Raw genomic sequence first — 16,484 nt, forward strand, 5'->3', positions numbered from 1 at the left:
ATCACAAGTAACATGTAAAAAATTGTTTTTTAAAACCTTTGTTGTCGACTGAGCCCTGTCAAGGAAATGAATAAATGACGAGTGACATGGCAAAAAACATTATATCGGTTGTGCACTCAGCCCTGCATAAATAAAATAATAAATACATGACAACTCACATGGTAAATAAATGTATTTGAGCAGGGGGCTGAGTCCCCTACCAATGCAAAAAAGATGGTTTTTCCCATCTTACTTGTAATTCATTTGTCATTTTACTTGTTCAGACCTGAGTCCATAACCAATGTAAAAAAAAATTTTTTTTACTATGGTACTTTTCATGTATTTATTTACTTGACAGGGCTAAGTCCACAACAGATGTAAAAATCACATTCATTGTGGATTCAGCCCTGCCCAACTAGAATGATAAAGGAATGACAAGTAACATGGTAAAAAAAAGGGTTTTTTACATTGGTTTTGGACTGAGCCCTGCACAAGTTAAATGATGAATACATAACAAGTTACATAGTAAATGTTGGGGGGGGGGGTCCATTTGATGTGGACTTAGTCTCGCTCAAGTAAAATGATGAGAAAATGGCAAGTAACATAGTAAAACAAATTACATTGGTTGTGGACTCAGCACTGCTGAAGTAAAATGATGAATAAATGAACAGTAACATGGTAAAAAAAATGTACTTCAGCGATGCTGAGTCCACAACAACTGTAATATTTTTTACCATGTAACTTGTCATTCAGTTATCATTTTACTTGAGCAGGGCTGAATCCACAACCAATGTAAAAAAAAAACAACTTTTTTTACACCGTTACTTGTCATTTATCATTTTACTGGTGCAGGGCTGAATGCACAACCAACGTAATTTTTTTTACCATGTTACTTGTCATTCATTCATTATTTTACTTGTGCAGGGCTGACTGCATAACCAATGTAAAAGAAATATTTTTACTATGCTACTTTTCATTTATTTATTTACTTGAAAGGACTGAGTCCACAACCAATGTAAAATATTTTTTCCATGTTGTCATTTATTTAAAAAAAAAAATTTACATGGTACATGGTAAAAAAAATTACATCAGTTGTGGACTCAGTCCAGTCAAGTAAACTAATAAATGAATGACTAGTGACAAGGTAAAAAAAACTTGCATTGTTTGTGTACTCAGCCCTGGTCAAGTACTTTTTTTTTACCATGTTACTTTTCATTTATTCATCACTTTCCATTAGCAGGGCTGAGTCCACAACCAATATATAAAAAAAAAAAAGATATTTATTTGTTTATCATTTTACTTAAGCAGGGCTGAGTCCTCAACCAACGTTAATTTTTTTTTTTTTTTTACCATGGTACTTGCCATTTATTCCTTTTTTTTCCTTGAGGAGGGCTGAGTCTAGAACCAATGTAAAAAAAAAATTACCATGTTATCTGTCATTTATTTATCCTTTTCCATGACAGGGCTCAGACCCTGTAATTTTTTATTTTATTTTACTTGTGCCAGGCTGAAACCACAATGAATGTAAGGGAGTTTTTGCCATCTTACTTGTCATTCATTCATCATTTCACTTGTACAGGGCTGAGTACACAGCCAATGTGAAAAAATGTTTTTACATTAGTAGTGAACCCAGCCTGGTCAAGTAAATATATAAATGAAAAGCAACATAGTAAAAAAAAATTACATTGGTTATAGACTCAGCCCTGCTCAAGTACATTTTTTTACCATGTTACTTGTCATTTATTCATCATTTTTCATGAGCAGAGTTCATAAACGATGTAAACCAACTTTTTCGCATGTTACTTCGCCTTCATTTCTGATCTTACTTATATAGGGCTGACTCCACATCCAATATAAATTTTTTTTTTTACTTTGTTACTTTTCATTTATTTATTTGACAGGCCTGAGTCCACAAACAATGTAAAAAAAATATTTTTCCAAGTTGCTTGTCATTTATTTGTTCATCGTTTTCCTTTTTCACAAGTAAAATTTATCATTTTACTTGTGAAAAATATGGTACAAAAAAGTTATTGTGGATTCAGCCCTGCTCAAACACAATGATAAAAATCACAAGTAACATGTAATATTACTAGTAATTACTAGTAACATGGTAAAAAAAAAATTACATTGGTTGTGGACTCAGCCTGGCTCAAGTACATTTTTTCCCATCTAACTTGTCATTCATTCATCATTTTACTTGAGCAGGCTGAGTCCACAACCAATGTAAAAAATGTTTTTTGCATCGGTTGTGGAGTCAGCCCTGTCAAGTAAATACATAAATGAAAAGTAACAAAACAATAAAAACAATATGTAACTTTTCATTTATTTATTTACTTGACAGGGCCAAGTCCACAACCGATGTAAAAAAAATTATTTTACCATGTCACCTATCATTTATTTATCATTTTACTTGTGAAAAATATGGTAAAAAAAAGTTACAGTCGTGGATTCAGCCCTGCACAAGTAAAACGTGAAATAAATGACAAATAACATGGAAAAAATAATTACATTGGTTGTATACTCGGCCCTGCTCAAGTATATTTTTATTACAATTTTACTTGTCCTTTATTTATCATTTTACTTCGGCAGGGCTGAGTACAAAACCACTGTGAAATAATTTTTTTGATTCTGTTGTTGTTGTTCAGTCATTCAGTCATGTCCGACGCTTCGTGACCCCATGGACCATAGCACTCCAGGCCTTCCTGTCCTCCACTCTCTCCCGGAGTGTGCTCAAGTTCATATTAATTGCATCGGTGATGCTATCTAGCCATCTCATCCTCTGCTGTCCCCTTCTCCTTTTGCCTTCCATCTTTCCCAGCATCAGGGTCTTTTCCAGTGAATTTTCTCTTCGCTTTAGATGGCCAAAATATTTGAGCTTCAGCTTCAGTATCTGTCCTTCCAATGAGCACTCAGGGTTGATTTCCTTTAGGATGGGCTGATTTGACCTCCTTGCAGTTCAGGGGACTCGTAAGAGTCTTCTCCGGCACCACAGTTCGAAAGCATCAATTCTTCAGCGCTCAGCCTTCCTTATAGTCCAGCTCTCACAGCCATACATTACTACAGGGAAAACCATAGCTTTGATTAGACGGACCTTTGTCGGCAAGGTGCTGTCTCTGCTTCTTACTATGCTGTCTAGGTGTGCCATAGCTTTCCTCCCAAGGAGCAAGCATCTTTTAATTTCATGGCTAAAGTCACCGTCTGCGGTGATCTTGGAGCCCAAGAAAATAAAATCTGTCCATTTCTTCCCCTTCTATATGCCAGGAAGTGATGGGGCCAGGTGTCAGGATCATAGTTTTTTTAATGTTGAGTTTCAAACCAGCTTTTGCACTCTCCACTTTCACATTCAACAAGAGGCTCTTTAGATCTTCTTCGCTTTCTGCCATTAGGGTGGTATCGTCTGCATATCTGAGGTTGTTGATAATTCTCCCAGCAATCTTAATTCCAACCTGTGATTCATCCAACCCGGAGTTTCTCATGATGTACTCTGCATATAAATTAAATAAGCAGGGCGACAACATACAGCCTTGTCGTACTCCTTTCCCAATTTTGAACCAATCAGTTGTTCCATGTCCGGTTCTTACTGTTGCTTCTTGTCCCTCTTACAGGTTTCTCAGGAGACAGATAAGGTGGTCTGGTACTCCCATCTCTTTAAGAATTTGCCAGAGTTTGTTGTGATCCACACATTCAAAGGCTTTAGTGTAGTCAATGAAGCAGAAAGAGTCGTTTTTCTGGAATTCTCTTGCTTTCTCCATGATCCAGCGAATGTTGGCGATTTGATCCCTAGTTCCTCTGCCTCTTCGAAACCCCGCTTGTACTTCTGGTAGTTCTCGGTTCACGTACTGCTGAAGCCTAGCTTGTAGGATTTTGAGGATAACCTTGCTGGCATGTGAAATGAGCGCAATGGTACAGTAGTTTGAACACTCTTTGGCATTGCCCTTCTTCGGAATTGGAATGTAAACTGACCTTTTGCTGTCTTGTGGCCACTGTTGTGTGTTCCAAATCTGTTGGCATATTGAGTGCAGCACTTTAACAGCATCATCTTTTAGGATTTTAAATCGCTCAGCTGGAATACTGTCATCTCCGCTAGCTTTGTTATCAGTAATGCTTCCTAAGGCCCATTTGACTTCACTCTCTAGGATGTCTGGCTCAAGTTCAGTGACTGCAATATCATGGTTATCAGGGAATTTTGTGATAAGAAGCTCATGATCTGAGCCACAGTCAGCTCCAGGTCATGTTTTTACTGATTGTATAGAGCTTCTCCATCTTTGGCTGCAAAGGACATAATCAATCTGATTCCGATATTGACCATCTGGTGATGTCCATGTGTAGAGTCGCCTCTTGTGCTGTTGGAAAAGAGTGTTTGCTATGATCAGCTTGTTCTCTTGGCAAAACTCTATTAGCCTTTGTCCTGCTTCATTTTGTATACCAAGGCCATTCTTGCCTGTTATCCCGGTGATTTCTTGACTTCCTACTTTAGCATTCCAATCCCCTATGATGAAGAGGTTATCTTTTTTTGGTGTTAGTTCAAGAAGGTGTTGTAGGTCTTCATAGAACCGATCAACCTCAGCTTCTTTGGCCTCAGTGGTTGGGGCATAGACTTGACTTACTGTGATGTTGAATGGTTTGCCTTGGATTCGTACTGAGATCATTCTATTGTTTTTGAGATTGTACCCCAGTACTGCTTTTCCCACCCTTTTGTTGACTATGAGTGCTACTCCATTTCTTCAAAGGGATTCTTGCTCACAGTAGAAGATATGATGGTCACCTGAATTAAATTCGCCCATGCCTGTCCATTTTAGTTCGCTGATTCCCATGATGTCCATGTTCAGTCTTGCCATCTCATATTTGACCACCTCCAGCTTGCCTTGATTCACTGATCTTACGTTCCAGGTTCCTAAACAATATTGTTTTTTTCAGCATCGGACTTTCTTTTCACCACCAGACACATCCACAGCTGAGTGTCCTTTCGGGTTTGGCCCAGCCGCTTCACTCTTTCTGGCGCTACTTGGAAATGCCCTCTGCTCTTCCCCAGTAGTATATTGGACACCTTCTGACCTGAGGGGCTCATCTTCCGGCGTCGTATCTTTTATCCTTGTGATACGTTCCATGGGGTTTTCTTGGCAAGAATACTGGAGTGGGTTGCCATTTCCTTCTCCAGTGGACCACATTTTGTCAGAACTCTCCGCCATGACCTGTCCGTCTTGGGTGGCCCTGCACGGCATAGCTTATGGCTTCACTGAGTTACGCAAGTCCCTTCGCCACAACAAGGCAGTGATCCATGAAGGGGTTTGTTGATTTTACTTGTCATTTATTCATCGTTTCCCTTGAGGAGGGCTGATTCCACAACCAATGGGAAAAAAATGTATATTGGTTGTGGACTCAGCCCTGCTCAAGTAAAATGATAAAGTAACGTCTAGTAACATGGTAAAAAAAAAATTACATTGGTTGTGGACTCAGCCCTGCTCAAGTACATTATTTATCATGTTACTCGTCATTCAGTCATCATTGTACTTGTGCAGGGCTGAGTGCACAACCAATGTAATTTTTTAAAATCATGTTACTTGTCTTTCATTTATCACTTTACTTCAGCCAGGCTGAGTCCACAACCATTGTAAAAAAAAATGTTTTTATTATGTTATTTATCGTTTATCGTTTTCCCTGTGCAGGGCTGTGTCCACAACCTGTGTGTTTTTTTTAACATTTTAGCTGTCATTCATTTATTTTACTTGAGCAGCGCGGAGTCCACAACCAATGTATTTCTTTACCTTTTGTTACATTTCTATCCTGCCTTTTCCTCCACGGAGCCCAAGGCAGTGTACATCACCCTCCTCCTCTCCATTTTATCCTCACGAAATCCCTGCGAGCTCCTTTAAGCTGAGAGCCTGTACCTGCCCCAAAGTCATCCAGTGTGCTTTATGGCTGAGCGGGGACTAGAACCCACATCTCCCAAGTCCCCTCTAACGACAACACCACACTGGCTCCCTTGCTTAACAGCGGCAAAATCTGAAGTTTGAAAGCTGTGGTCAGCTTGATTGTATTACATAACAATTCCACTCACGCAATATGTACAAACCATCTCAGCCACGATATCCTGTGTTAGTGACTGACCCTAAGTCACTCAGTGAGCATCATGGCTGAGTGGAGACTAGAACCTGAGTCTCCAGAATCCCAGCACTCTTAACTGCTAAACTACACTGCTTATTTGCAGCTGATTAACTTGTAAGTTCAGCCAAGGTTTGCCATCAGTTGCAGGTGCAGGATCCCTCAACTAGACCCCATCATAGGACTCTGTTGGGGATCCTGTCTTCTGTCTGTCTGGGCCTTGAGGAAAGAAATGTGTTTGCACAGCCATTCGCTACAAGCAGTGCTACAGCTTTTGTCGAACAGAGCTACCGTGTGGATGTGTGTGGGTCTCATTTACACTGGTGTATACCCAGCAAAGAGCCAACTTGCTCAAAACCTATTGGTGTGGACACAGCCTAGGAGTTCATAGCCTTGACCTTGCCTCCTCTTAGGTCATCCTGCACTTCATGGTGGGCTCTCCAAGTGCGGCGGTGAGCCAAGACTTGGCTCAACTGCTCATTGAAGCTGGCCTGATGAAGAGGTAAGTGGCAAAGAACATGGAAGCAGAAACCAAGAGAAACAGATGAACTAAGGAGAAACTTGGGGCAAAAACTGGGGATGGGGCCATCTCAGCACTTCTGTAGCAGTTCTGATACTGGTCTGGTCTGCTTTGAGGTCACACTGAATGGCATTCAGTGAATGGCATATGGAGTCTTTCCGCCCTTAAAGAATAACAGCTTCAGTCCATCCCAATGCTTGAGGACTAGAAATTTGAATCCTGGCTGTATTATTCATGATAATAGGAATTCTGGCCCATAGGAAAGAGTTAAAGGGTCTGCTAAACTCAGGAGAGCCTCCTGCCCCCGGCCCCCGCCATTTGAGGCAAGGCAGGTGGCTACTGGAAAGAGGTGGAGGTGCCCTTGTTGTGGCATGCTCTCCCCAGAGGGGTGTGCCTAGCACCTTCCTTACTGTCCTTTTGGTGCCAAGCAAAGACCGTTTTTATTGTTTTCCAGTTTTTTTGAAGATGCAGTTTTAATATTTTTATTTTGTGTTTGTGACCTTGTGGCTTTTCAGTATTGTGTGTTGCTTATATTTGTACTTCCACTCTCTCCTCCTGTAACTGTTGCTAGAGTAGTTTGTGCTCCTCTCCTTCTCAAGTGCCTCTTCATATGACAGGAAGTCTTCCTCTCTGTGGTACAAACAGCAGAGGAGAACGGTGGCATATTCTTATGTGGTTTCATTTACCATGATACTCGAGAGGTGGGGGAGGAGGAAATGCAGTTCTGTACAGACTGAGTGTGTGAACAATTCCATGTGATTCATTGTATTTCTATACCAACCTATGTATTTTCCTTTATTATGTTTCTGTACCACCCAATAGCCAGAGCTCTCTGGGAGGTTTACAAAGCTTACAAACCGTAAGAATACAGCATTATGCATAATATAAAAACAGTTTAGCTGCAAACATATGCACAGAGCAGAAGCGCGCGCGCGCACACACATATCCAAACAATATCCCATGACCTGATTTAAAAACCTGACATATGCTGCCAAATGCCTGGGAAGTAATGTGGAAGTAAGGAGAACCACACTGAATACCTCCCCTCTGTGTGCTTTTCCTTTCTTTTCACTTCAGCAGTGAACCCGGAGAACCACCCTGCATCACATCTTCTGGCTTCCAGTTCCTGTTGCTGGATACCTCATCTCAGCTGTGGTACTTCATGCTGCAGTATCTTCAGTCCGCTGAGGTGAGGAGGTGAAGCTGAGCTTTGGCTTGAAACCACCTCAAACTGAGTTGTGCTATCTGTCTCCCAGTTGCGTCTAACCCTTTTTCTTTCTCTGTGTCTTCCCTGAAGACCCGGGGCATGGACCTGGTGGAGATTCTTTCATTCCTCTTTCAGCTCAGCTTCTCCACTCTTGGCAAGGTGAGAAAGGGGACAGCGCCCTGCTCAGTTCCAAACTGTTAAGGGGAGGGAAGATGGAAAGGGGGTAAATTCCATATTCATATAATGTGGGTGGTGGTGGTGGGATTACTTCCTCTCCCCTCCCCTCCCCCTTCAATCTACTGCTAGTCAAGTCATTAGATGACTTCCCTGTTCATTCTCCACACACCATTCATAATTTGGCAAACCATCTGTTCCCAGGATTATTCTGTGGAAGGGATGAGTGATTCTCTGCTGAATTTCCTTCAACACCTTCGGGAATTTGGCCTGGTCTTTCAGAGGAAGGTAAGACACAGAAGGCTATAAGAGCATTGGTTGAGTTAGTTTATGGGGTGGAGGGTGGGGTGGAGAAAAACCCAAAGTTGAAAAAACAGGAAATTGCAGGCTGGTGAACTGAAGATGTTGTGGGAAGCCATGAGGAGGTTGAGCTTGTGAGTTGGGATTGCATATCTGGATTGAGAATGTAAGACAAGTTAGAGATTTTAGATGTGCATGGGTCTAGCTGTCACTGTCCATCCTTCTGTTCCAGAGGAAATCCAGGCGTTACTACCCCACCCGCTTGGCCATCAATCTTTCCTCTGGCATCTCAGGCACCACGGTGGACACCCATAACCAGGGCTTTATTGTTGTGGAGACGAACTACAGGATCTATGCATATACAGGTCAGAGGTTGAAGCCCAGTCTGCTATATCGGTCTGCCTCATTCACAGGATCCTTCCTCACTATCTTCCTCATGTTCATGATTTTGAATCACTGCTTGCTTGCTTGCCTCTCCACCACTGCAAATTCAAAATAATAACCTTGGTTTTGTAATCCAAGGTGACTTAAACTGAGATGAAACAAAGGTGTGTAAAGAGCCCCTAATTCTCCATAATTACCCCTAATTTTGAGAAAATGTTGTGGGTGCTATCACAAAATGGCTGCCACACAGGGGTTGCCTATTCACAGAATAGGCACAGCTGGTCACAAAGTGCCCATGTCACAGAAAGATAAACTGGTGAAGCTAAAAGGCAAGTAACTTGCTCAAGAACCTGAATACAAAACAGAGATAGGGTCTGAGCCTCAGAACACAAAACCAGTCCTTTGAACTCACAGTTCTCTCTCTTGTTCAGAATCAGCCCAGTCCATGAACTCTCTCCCTCTCTCTTTCTTTCTCTCTCTCTCTCTCTCTCTCTCTCTCTCTCTCACACACACACACACACACACACACACTCTCACTCACTCACTCTTACTTTCCTCTCACATACACCACACACAGAGACCCCTTCCCTGTGCCCCCTTCCATTGGGTCACCCCACAGTCTTCCCAAACCCCTCCTGTTGCTCTCCCCACCCCAGCAGCAGCCTGCTTCCTTCTCCCATCTGTTGGGTTACCCTCAGCCCAGCTCTGGTCTCCCCACTTCCTGCTCCCCTTCCATTAGGTCACCCCCAGCCCTCTAGTTTCTCCACTACAATCCCTAAACTCCCCCCACCCCTTTACCAAGCAACATCAAGGGGTCTGTCCCTTTCTTCCTTTTGGCAGGGAGGGGATGGGAGGGGGTGGCCGGGAGTGCTCCTAATTGAAATGCTGGCCTCCAGCTGCCCACCATTTTTACTTCCTGAGAATGTCTTAGGCTCCAAGAAGTGTTTGGGAGAACAAAGGTGGCAGGAGGCTAGAGACCAGTGTTCCACTTTGAGGCCAGCGCTTCCAGCCACCTGTTGTGATTGTTAAAAATATTTTATTTAATTAAAAGAACAACATGTAGCAGAGGATGTGGTTTCCCATGAGGCTTCCAGTGGAGGGGCTCTCCAGGAAAACACTTGGCTCTTTTGGAAATTAAGCTGTAACTTCTAGCTCTGCTCCGGCTTCCAGATTCTGAGCTGCAGATCGCCCTCATTGCCCTATTCTCCGAGATGCTCTATCGCTTCCCCAACTTGGTGGTGGCTCATGTCACCCGGGAGAGTGTGCAGCAGGCCATTGCCAACGGCATCACGGCAGATCAGGTGAGGACCAGGAAGAGGCCACTGAAAGCCTGGCTACCTGCTTGGTTGAATCCATTTAACAGGGAGGTATCAAGGATATGATTTGTTTCTGCCAGGCAGGTTACTTTTTTCCACTTGGGGCTTCCAAATGGTTGTTTCCCAGCCTGGAGAAACCGCCCCTGGAAATGGCAAAGTGATCAAGTAACAATGTTAGTCAAAGTGTGTTTAATGCCAGCTGTGGTTCGTTCACTTGGTTCTCTTTTTTCCTTACAGATCATTCACTTTCTACGTACAAGAGCTCACTCTGTAATGTTGAAACAGGTGAGGAAATAGTTGTGGGTATGTGTGGTGCTGGTGGGAGCAGGCATTACCTTCTGGATTAGAGCATCCAAGAATGATGTTTCCCAGTTTAATAGGGCTTGTGCTGCTTCTAAGGTTTGTGAATAAGGCATCTTCCACAAGGAAATTGGGAGGGCTACAGGTTGGTGCTTAATATTTGCATAGGGAGAGAATATGGTGTATGGACTGGAGGATTCTGGGAAAGCTGGGGATGGCACAATGCTATCAATAGCAATAGGAAATAGTTAATATTTTATGCACTTTGAAGGATGGGTGCTTTGCTGTGTATCCACAACTACTTCTCTGCTCTCCTCCCAATAGACCCCTGTGCTGCCCCCCACGATCACAGATCAGATCCGGCTGTGGGAGCTTGAACGGGACAGGCTGCGCTTCTCTGAGGGTGAGCATCCATGGGAGACAGAGCAGATGAATACCCTGCTTGGGAGGAAGGGGAGAATGTGGGGAGGACAAGGTTAGGTTTATCTCCAGTGGAGAGTCTTTGTGTTCTGACAGATTTGTTTCCCCCTTGCCAATCCCTGGTCTTCCTTTTCCCTTCTTACTTCATTTCCTGGAAGAAGAAGAATAACAATAACAACAACACATGAACAGACAATATACACAAAAGAAACATATCTAAAACAACTTCAAACAATCTCAAAAGCAAACAACCATAACCATAAGACATTCTAGGATCAATTAAAACTTGATATGCTGCCGAATGCCTGGGAGAAGAGAAAGGTCTTAACCTGGCGCCGAAAAGATAACAATGTTGGCACCAAGAGGGCCTCGTTGGAGAGATCCTTCCATAATTTGGGGGCCACCACCAAGAAGGCCCTCTCCCTTGTCGCCGTCTTCTGAGTTTCCCTCAGTGTAGGCAGCTGAAGGAGGGCCTTAGATGTTGAGCATAGTATACAGGTAGGTTCGTGTCAGGAGAGGCGCTCTGTCAGGTATTGTGGTCCCAAGCTGTGTAAGGCTTTATAGGTTAAAACCAGCACCTTGAATCGGGCTTGGAAACATACAGACAGCCAGTGTGAGCGGGCGAGAGTTGGTCTTATATGTTCAGACCTTCTGGTCCCCATTATCAATCCGGCTGCTGCATTTTGCATGAGCTGCTGCTTCTGAACCGTCTTCAAAGGCAGCCTCACGTAGAGTGCATTGCAGTGACCTAACTTGGAGATTACCAGAGAGCATAGACAACTGACGCCAGGTTATCCCTGTCCAGACAGGGGCGTAGCTGGGCCACCAACCAAAGCTGATAGAAGGCACTCTGTGCCACTGAGGCCACCTGAGCCTCAAGTGACAAAGGTTGAGCTCCCTCCATCCGGTCAGAAGAACCACTCACCAACAGCATCTCAGTCTTGTCTGGATTGAGTTTCAGTTTATTAGCCCTCATCCAGTTCATTGTCGCAGCCAGGCACCGATTTAGCACATCCACAGCATCACCTGAAGAAGATGAAAAGGAGAAATAGAGCTGTGTGTCATCAGAGTACCTATGACAACGCGCCCCAAAACTCTGGATGACCGCACTCAACAGTTTCATGTAGATGTTAAAAAACTTGGGGGACAGAGCTGACCCCTGTGGCACTCCATGCTGGAGAATCCACGGGGCCGAGCAGTATTCCCCGAGCACCACTTTCTGGATCCACCCCTCCAAGTAGGAGCAAAACCACTGCAATGCAGTCTCTCCCACTCCCAGCTCAGACCATCGTCCCAGAAGGATGCCATGGTCGATAGTATCGAAAGCCTCCTGGAGATCACGGAGAATCAACAAGGTCACATTCCCCCTGTTGCTCTCCCAACAAAGGTCATCATACAGGGCAACCAAGGCTGTTTCTGTGCCAAAACCTGGCCTGAACCCCGACTGAAATTGATCTAGATAATCTGTCTCATCCAAGAGTGTCTGGAACTGGTTGGCAACCACCCACTCAGGAATCTTGCCCAGGAAAGGAACATTTGCCACTGGCCTAAAATTATTAAGATTTTCTGGATCTGGAGGGGGGGTCTTTAGGAGTGGTCTCACTACCGCCAGGACCACCCCCTCTCACAAGGAGGCATTATTCACCTCCCTGGCCCAGCCAGCTGTTCCTTTCCTGCCAGTTTTTATCAGCCAAGAGGGGCAAGGATCCAGTACAGAAGTGGTTGCACGAACCTGTCCAAGCACCTTGTCAACGTCCTCCAGCTGTACCAACTGAAACTCATCCAGGAGAACAGGGCAAGGCTGCGCTCTGGATGCCTCACCAGATTCACCTGCTATAACACTGGAGTCTTAAGTCCCGGTGGATGAAGAGATCTTATCCTGGAAGTGCCTAGCAAATGCATTACAGCAGGCCTCAGAGGGCTCTACAGTGTCCTTAGGGCTAGCATGTAATAGCCCCTGGACAACTCTGAAAAGCTCCACTGGGCAGCAGATAGAAGATTCAATAGAGGCGGCAAGCTGATGTTTTTTTGCCGCCCTCACTGCCCCGAATATATTTTACCATAGGCTCATACCAGGGTTTGATTGCATCCACTAGGAGTTCTTCTCCATCTGTACTCAAAGCCATCTCCTATTTTGTTTCATCGCTCTCAGCTCCAGGGTATACCATGGAGCAGTTCAAGCTCTACTCAGGAGAGGGCACTCAGGAGCAATCACGTCAACCGCCCAGGTCATTTCTGCATTCCACAGATCAACCAGGGTTTCAACAGAAGAGCCTGCCATATCAGCCGGAAACCTCCCCAGAGTCCTCTGGAAACCATCCAGATCCTTTAGCCCCCGAACGGACCATCTTAATAGGTCCCCCACCCTTGCAGAGGGGAAAAGCTGCTGTAAGTCTAAACCTCAGCAGGTCATGATCTGACCATGACTAGGGGACTGATGCAAAGTCCCCCACCTTCAGATCACCATCTCCATGTCCAGTTGAGAAAAACAAGTCTAGAGTATGCCCCACTACATGCGTCAGGCCGATGACATGTTGGGACAGTCCCATGGTCATCATGGAGGCCATGAAATCTTGAGCCACCCCAGACAAGGTGCCTTCAGCATGAATGTTGACATCCCCCAGAACCAACAGTCTGGGGGATTGCAACAGCGCACCAGAGACCACCTCCGTCAGCTCAGATAGGGAGTATGTTGAGCAGCAGGGTGGGCAGTACACCAGCAGAGTCCCCAATCTGTCCCGCTGGCCCAACACAAGGTGCAAACACTCCAGACCAGTAGTCACATGGACAGGGAGCCTGCAGAGGAAGATGGAATGCACATTTCTTCATCCCATCCTTCTCTCACATCACGTCATGCACAAGCTGCCTTTTGCCTTTCTCTTCTTCCACTTCTTTACCCTGCTGTCAACCTGTTGTGGTTGCTTATTCCATTCTCCTCTTCTCCGATCTTCCTTTGCTTCTCTGTTTCCTTCTGTTTTATTCACCTTCTTCCTCTTTTTTCTTAATTCATTTCAATCTCTCCCTTTGACCCAACCAAACTTTCACTCCATAGCTCTCTTCCCTTCATCACTTCACTTGGTCTAACAACTCAGCTGGTTCACCGTTCTCTTCTTTCTGATCTGTTTTTCTTGTCATCCTTTCATTTTTCCCTTCAGCTCTGCTTTCTTCTGCCTCCTCTCCCTTCCCTCATTTCATTTCCCCCTAATTTAACTATGTCCTGTTCTCATATTCTTTTTGCATCCCATTTCATCTATTCCTGGTCCTCTCCCTTCCTCCTCCTAAGCCCTTCCCATTCCCCTCTCGCGCCCATCTCCGCTTGCCTCCCCATCTGCTTCTTGCATCTCTTCCTCCTGAGCTCCCTTCTGTCCTTTTCACTGTGTCTTTACTCTCCCCTAGGTGTCCTGTACAACCAGTTCCTGTCCCAGGTGGATTTTGAGCTGCTGCGTGACCATGCCAGGGAACTCGGGGTGCTTGTCTTTGAGAACCCTGCCAAACGGCTCATGGTGGTGACCCCCGCTGGCCACTCGGATGTTAAGCGCTTCTGGAAGCGGCAGAAACACAGTTCCTGAAAGGGCAGTGGCTATGCTCAAGACCTCCCTTCTCACACTCAGTGTTGGAAAATGGGGGTGGGGGGGAGCTTCTTGCATCCCGCTTCCCATAACTCTGGATGGATAACAGAGACACAGAGAGAAAGAAGAAGCCTTAATGGGGGTTGCCTGATGACTCCTCTGCAGCCAAGAAGTCAAGAACTGCGGTGGGAAAAACTCTGGAAATTACGGTTTAAACAATGAAGTGGTTGCCTGCCAGCAATTCTCTGTGGCGGGGAAGGCACTATAACTGGGCTAATGCTGGTATGAAATAGGCCAGTACTGGCTACGTTTCAGACACTAGAGGTGGGTGGGGGCCTATCTGCATCCCTATTCTAGATGTACCTACTTGGGCCCAGTAAATGGTCTTGAAACAGCTGGTGCTGCAGTATTCCTAAAGCTAAGCCATTGCGTGGTCAGTCCCTTGGACGGGAGACCACTGGACCTCCATGTATGAGAGGGATACAAGTATAATTAAATAGTTTTTTCAAAAACGACATAGCCACTCTGTGTCTTGCTCCTCCAGGTACTCGCAGCAAAATGTGTTTTGAGAGGAATGTTTGGGTGGGGGGGCAGTTATTACCCTGAAACGGTGGGGAAAGTGTAGCCTCCCAGATGTTGTTGGACTGCACCTCCCATCAGCCCTGGCCAGCATAGCCAATAAAGGGGGGGATGATGGAAATCACAGTCCAATGTTCCCCATCCGTGCCGTAAAACGTCAGGCTCGTGCCCCAGGTCACAAACAGATAAAGAGTCCTCTCAGACGTGCATGCATAAATCTTTCTCTCCTGCATCTCATCACCTCAAAAAAAGCTTTCAGAAGGTAGCCTTCCAGGGGAACCCTCTGGGGAAAAAATAACTTTGGATTTCAAAGAGAAACTTCTTACTTCAAAGAGAAACTTGGCAGAGGACAACAAGTTCAGTATTAATTTAAAAAAAGATGAAGTCTGACTCACTCACTGACTTGCTCTGTCCCTGTTATTTTCTGGCTCAGAAGATCATATTCTGCTCTGAGGCTGGCTGTTTCCTCCTATGAGACCCAATTCCTCTTTCCTGGATAATGGCAAAGATTAGCATGGGGCAGCATAGGACTTATTTTCGGGTGCCACCCCCTCTGTTCTGAAGTCTGAACCACCTCCCCGCGCCCGCTACAAATGTAGACAAAACACATTCAAGTGGTGGGTTAGGAACAGACTTACTGGAGATATAAGAAACTTACATCTCAAGGTAAGCCAGCTGAGGTCAACCCCATGGTCAGCATGCAGGCAGGAGGAAGAAGGAAGAAAGAATAGGAAAGTAGAGGGAGGGGAGAAGGAAAAGGCAGAACAGCCTCTCAAAGATCCCCTCCCACCTCACTCAGGTACATATTAACACTCAAGTTCAGGTTAAATGACTCATGGCCCTAGTCCCTCTAACATGTTCTTTAATTGTAAGTGCGGCCTTCCGTGTCACCTGTTACAACCAGTTAAAGGGGCAGGAAAGGCTTTGGGTAGGAGAGGCTGCTGGTGATGCCTGTTGAACGGGACAGTCTCCTCATCATGAAAAGCAGGGTGAGTGATGATATGGGGCAATGCAGAGCTTGTTGGGGGGTTCTGGGGCTTGTGAACTTCAGTTTTTCATTCAACACAGCTGCACTTGGGAGAGATTATTGAGTAGCTCGCAGACACTGCCAAATGGATATTTTCAACCAGGTAGGCAAAGATGCTAATTTTGTCTAACTAAAAGCGTATGCAGACCTGCCCATGTGTAGAACTAAAGTGTGTGTGTCTGGGGTGGGGGGGGTGGAGGAGAGTGTGCACGTGGACTTCAAGACACACTCCCTCCCTACTTTCTCGCCTTAGCTGTGAATGGGCATTGGTGGATGGCAGTGGAAATAAAGGACAATGAGTAAAATCCAATAAGTCCTACTTAGTGATGACTAACTTAAATGGGTATACTCTAACTGAACCATTCATTTAATGGGTCTCCTCTAAGTAGGACCTATGTTGGTTTTTACCCAATATTACTGCTGTGTGGAACCACCACAAGACAGAGTGATGCTTCAGCAATGGAAACCTCCAGTTTTAGGGCCTGGGGACTTGGGGTGGCCCAAGGCTTCATGAATGATCCCCTTCATGGATCACTGCCTTGTTGTGGCGAAGGGGCTTGCGTAACTCAGTGAAGCCATAAGCTATGCCGTGCAGGGCCACCCAAGA

At 44.9% G+C, this 16,484-nt stretch overlaps 1 protein-coding gene across 7 annotated transcripts in view; it reads left to right on the forward strand.

Annotated features, from left to right (window-relative positions):
• The window catches only part of GTF2H4 (general transcription factor IIH subunit 4), a 33,609-nt gene extending 18,817 nt beyond the window's left edge, over nt 1–14,792 (forward strand). For 2 of the 7 annotated variants that reach the window (XM_084830425.1, XM_084830424.1), the window contains exons 6-14: nt 6,495–6,583; nt 7,679–7,790; nt 7,899–7,967; nt 8,187–8,270; nt 8,515–8,647; nt 9,819–9,967; nt 10,220–10,267; nt 10,607–10,685; nt 14,099–14,779. In XM_084830425.1, coding sequence (XP_084686551.1) covers nt 6,495–6,583; nt 7,679–7,790; nt 7,899–7,967; nt 8,187–8,270; nt 8,515–8,647; nt 9,819–9,967; nt 10,220–10,267; nt 10,607–10,685; nt 14,099–14,271 — 936 coding nt within the window. In that variant the 3' untranslated portion in view covers nt 14,272–14,779. Of the gene's footprint in view, nt 1–6,494; nt 6,584–7,678; nt 7,791–7,898; nt 7,968–8,186; nt 8,271–8,514; nt 8,648–9,818; nt 9,968–10,219; nt 10,268–10,606; nt 10,686–14,098 lie in introns of all 7 variants that reach the window. The other 5 variants (XM_084830429.1, XM_084830430.1, XM_084830428.1 and 2 more) reach the window with 4 other exon arrangements.
• Nucleotides 14,793–16,484: the final 1,692 nt, after the last annotated feature.

The sequence above is a fragment of the Heloderma suspectum genome, chromosome 2 (assembly GCF_057233095.1).
Source record: "Heloderma suspectum isolate Gila_16-S chromosome 2, 16-S_ref, whole genome shotgun sequence".
Taxonomy (NCBI): domain Eukaryota; kingdom Metazoa; phylum Chordata; class Lepidosauria; order Squamata; family Helodermatidae; genus Heloderma; species Heloderma suspectum.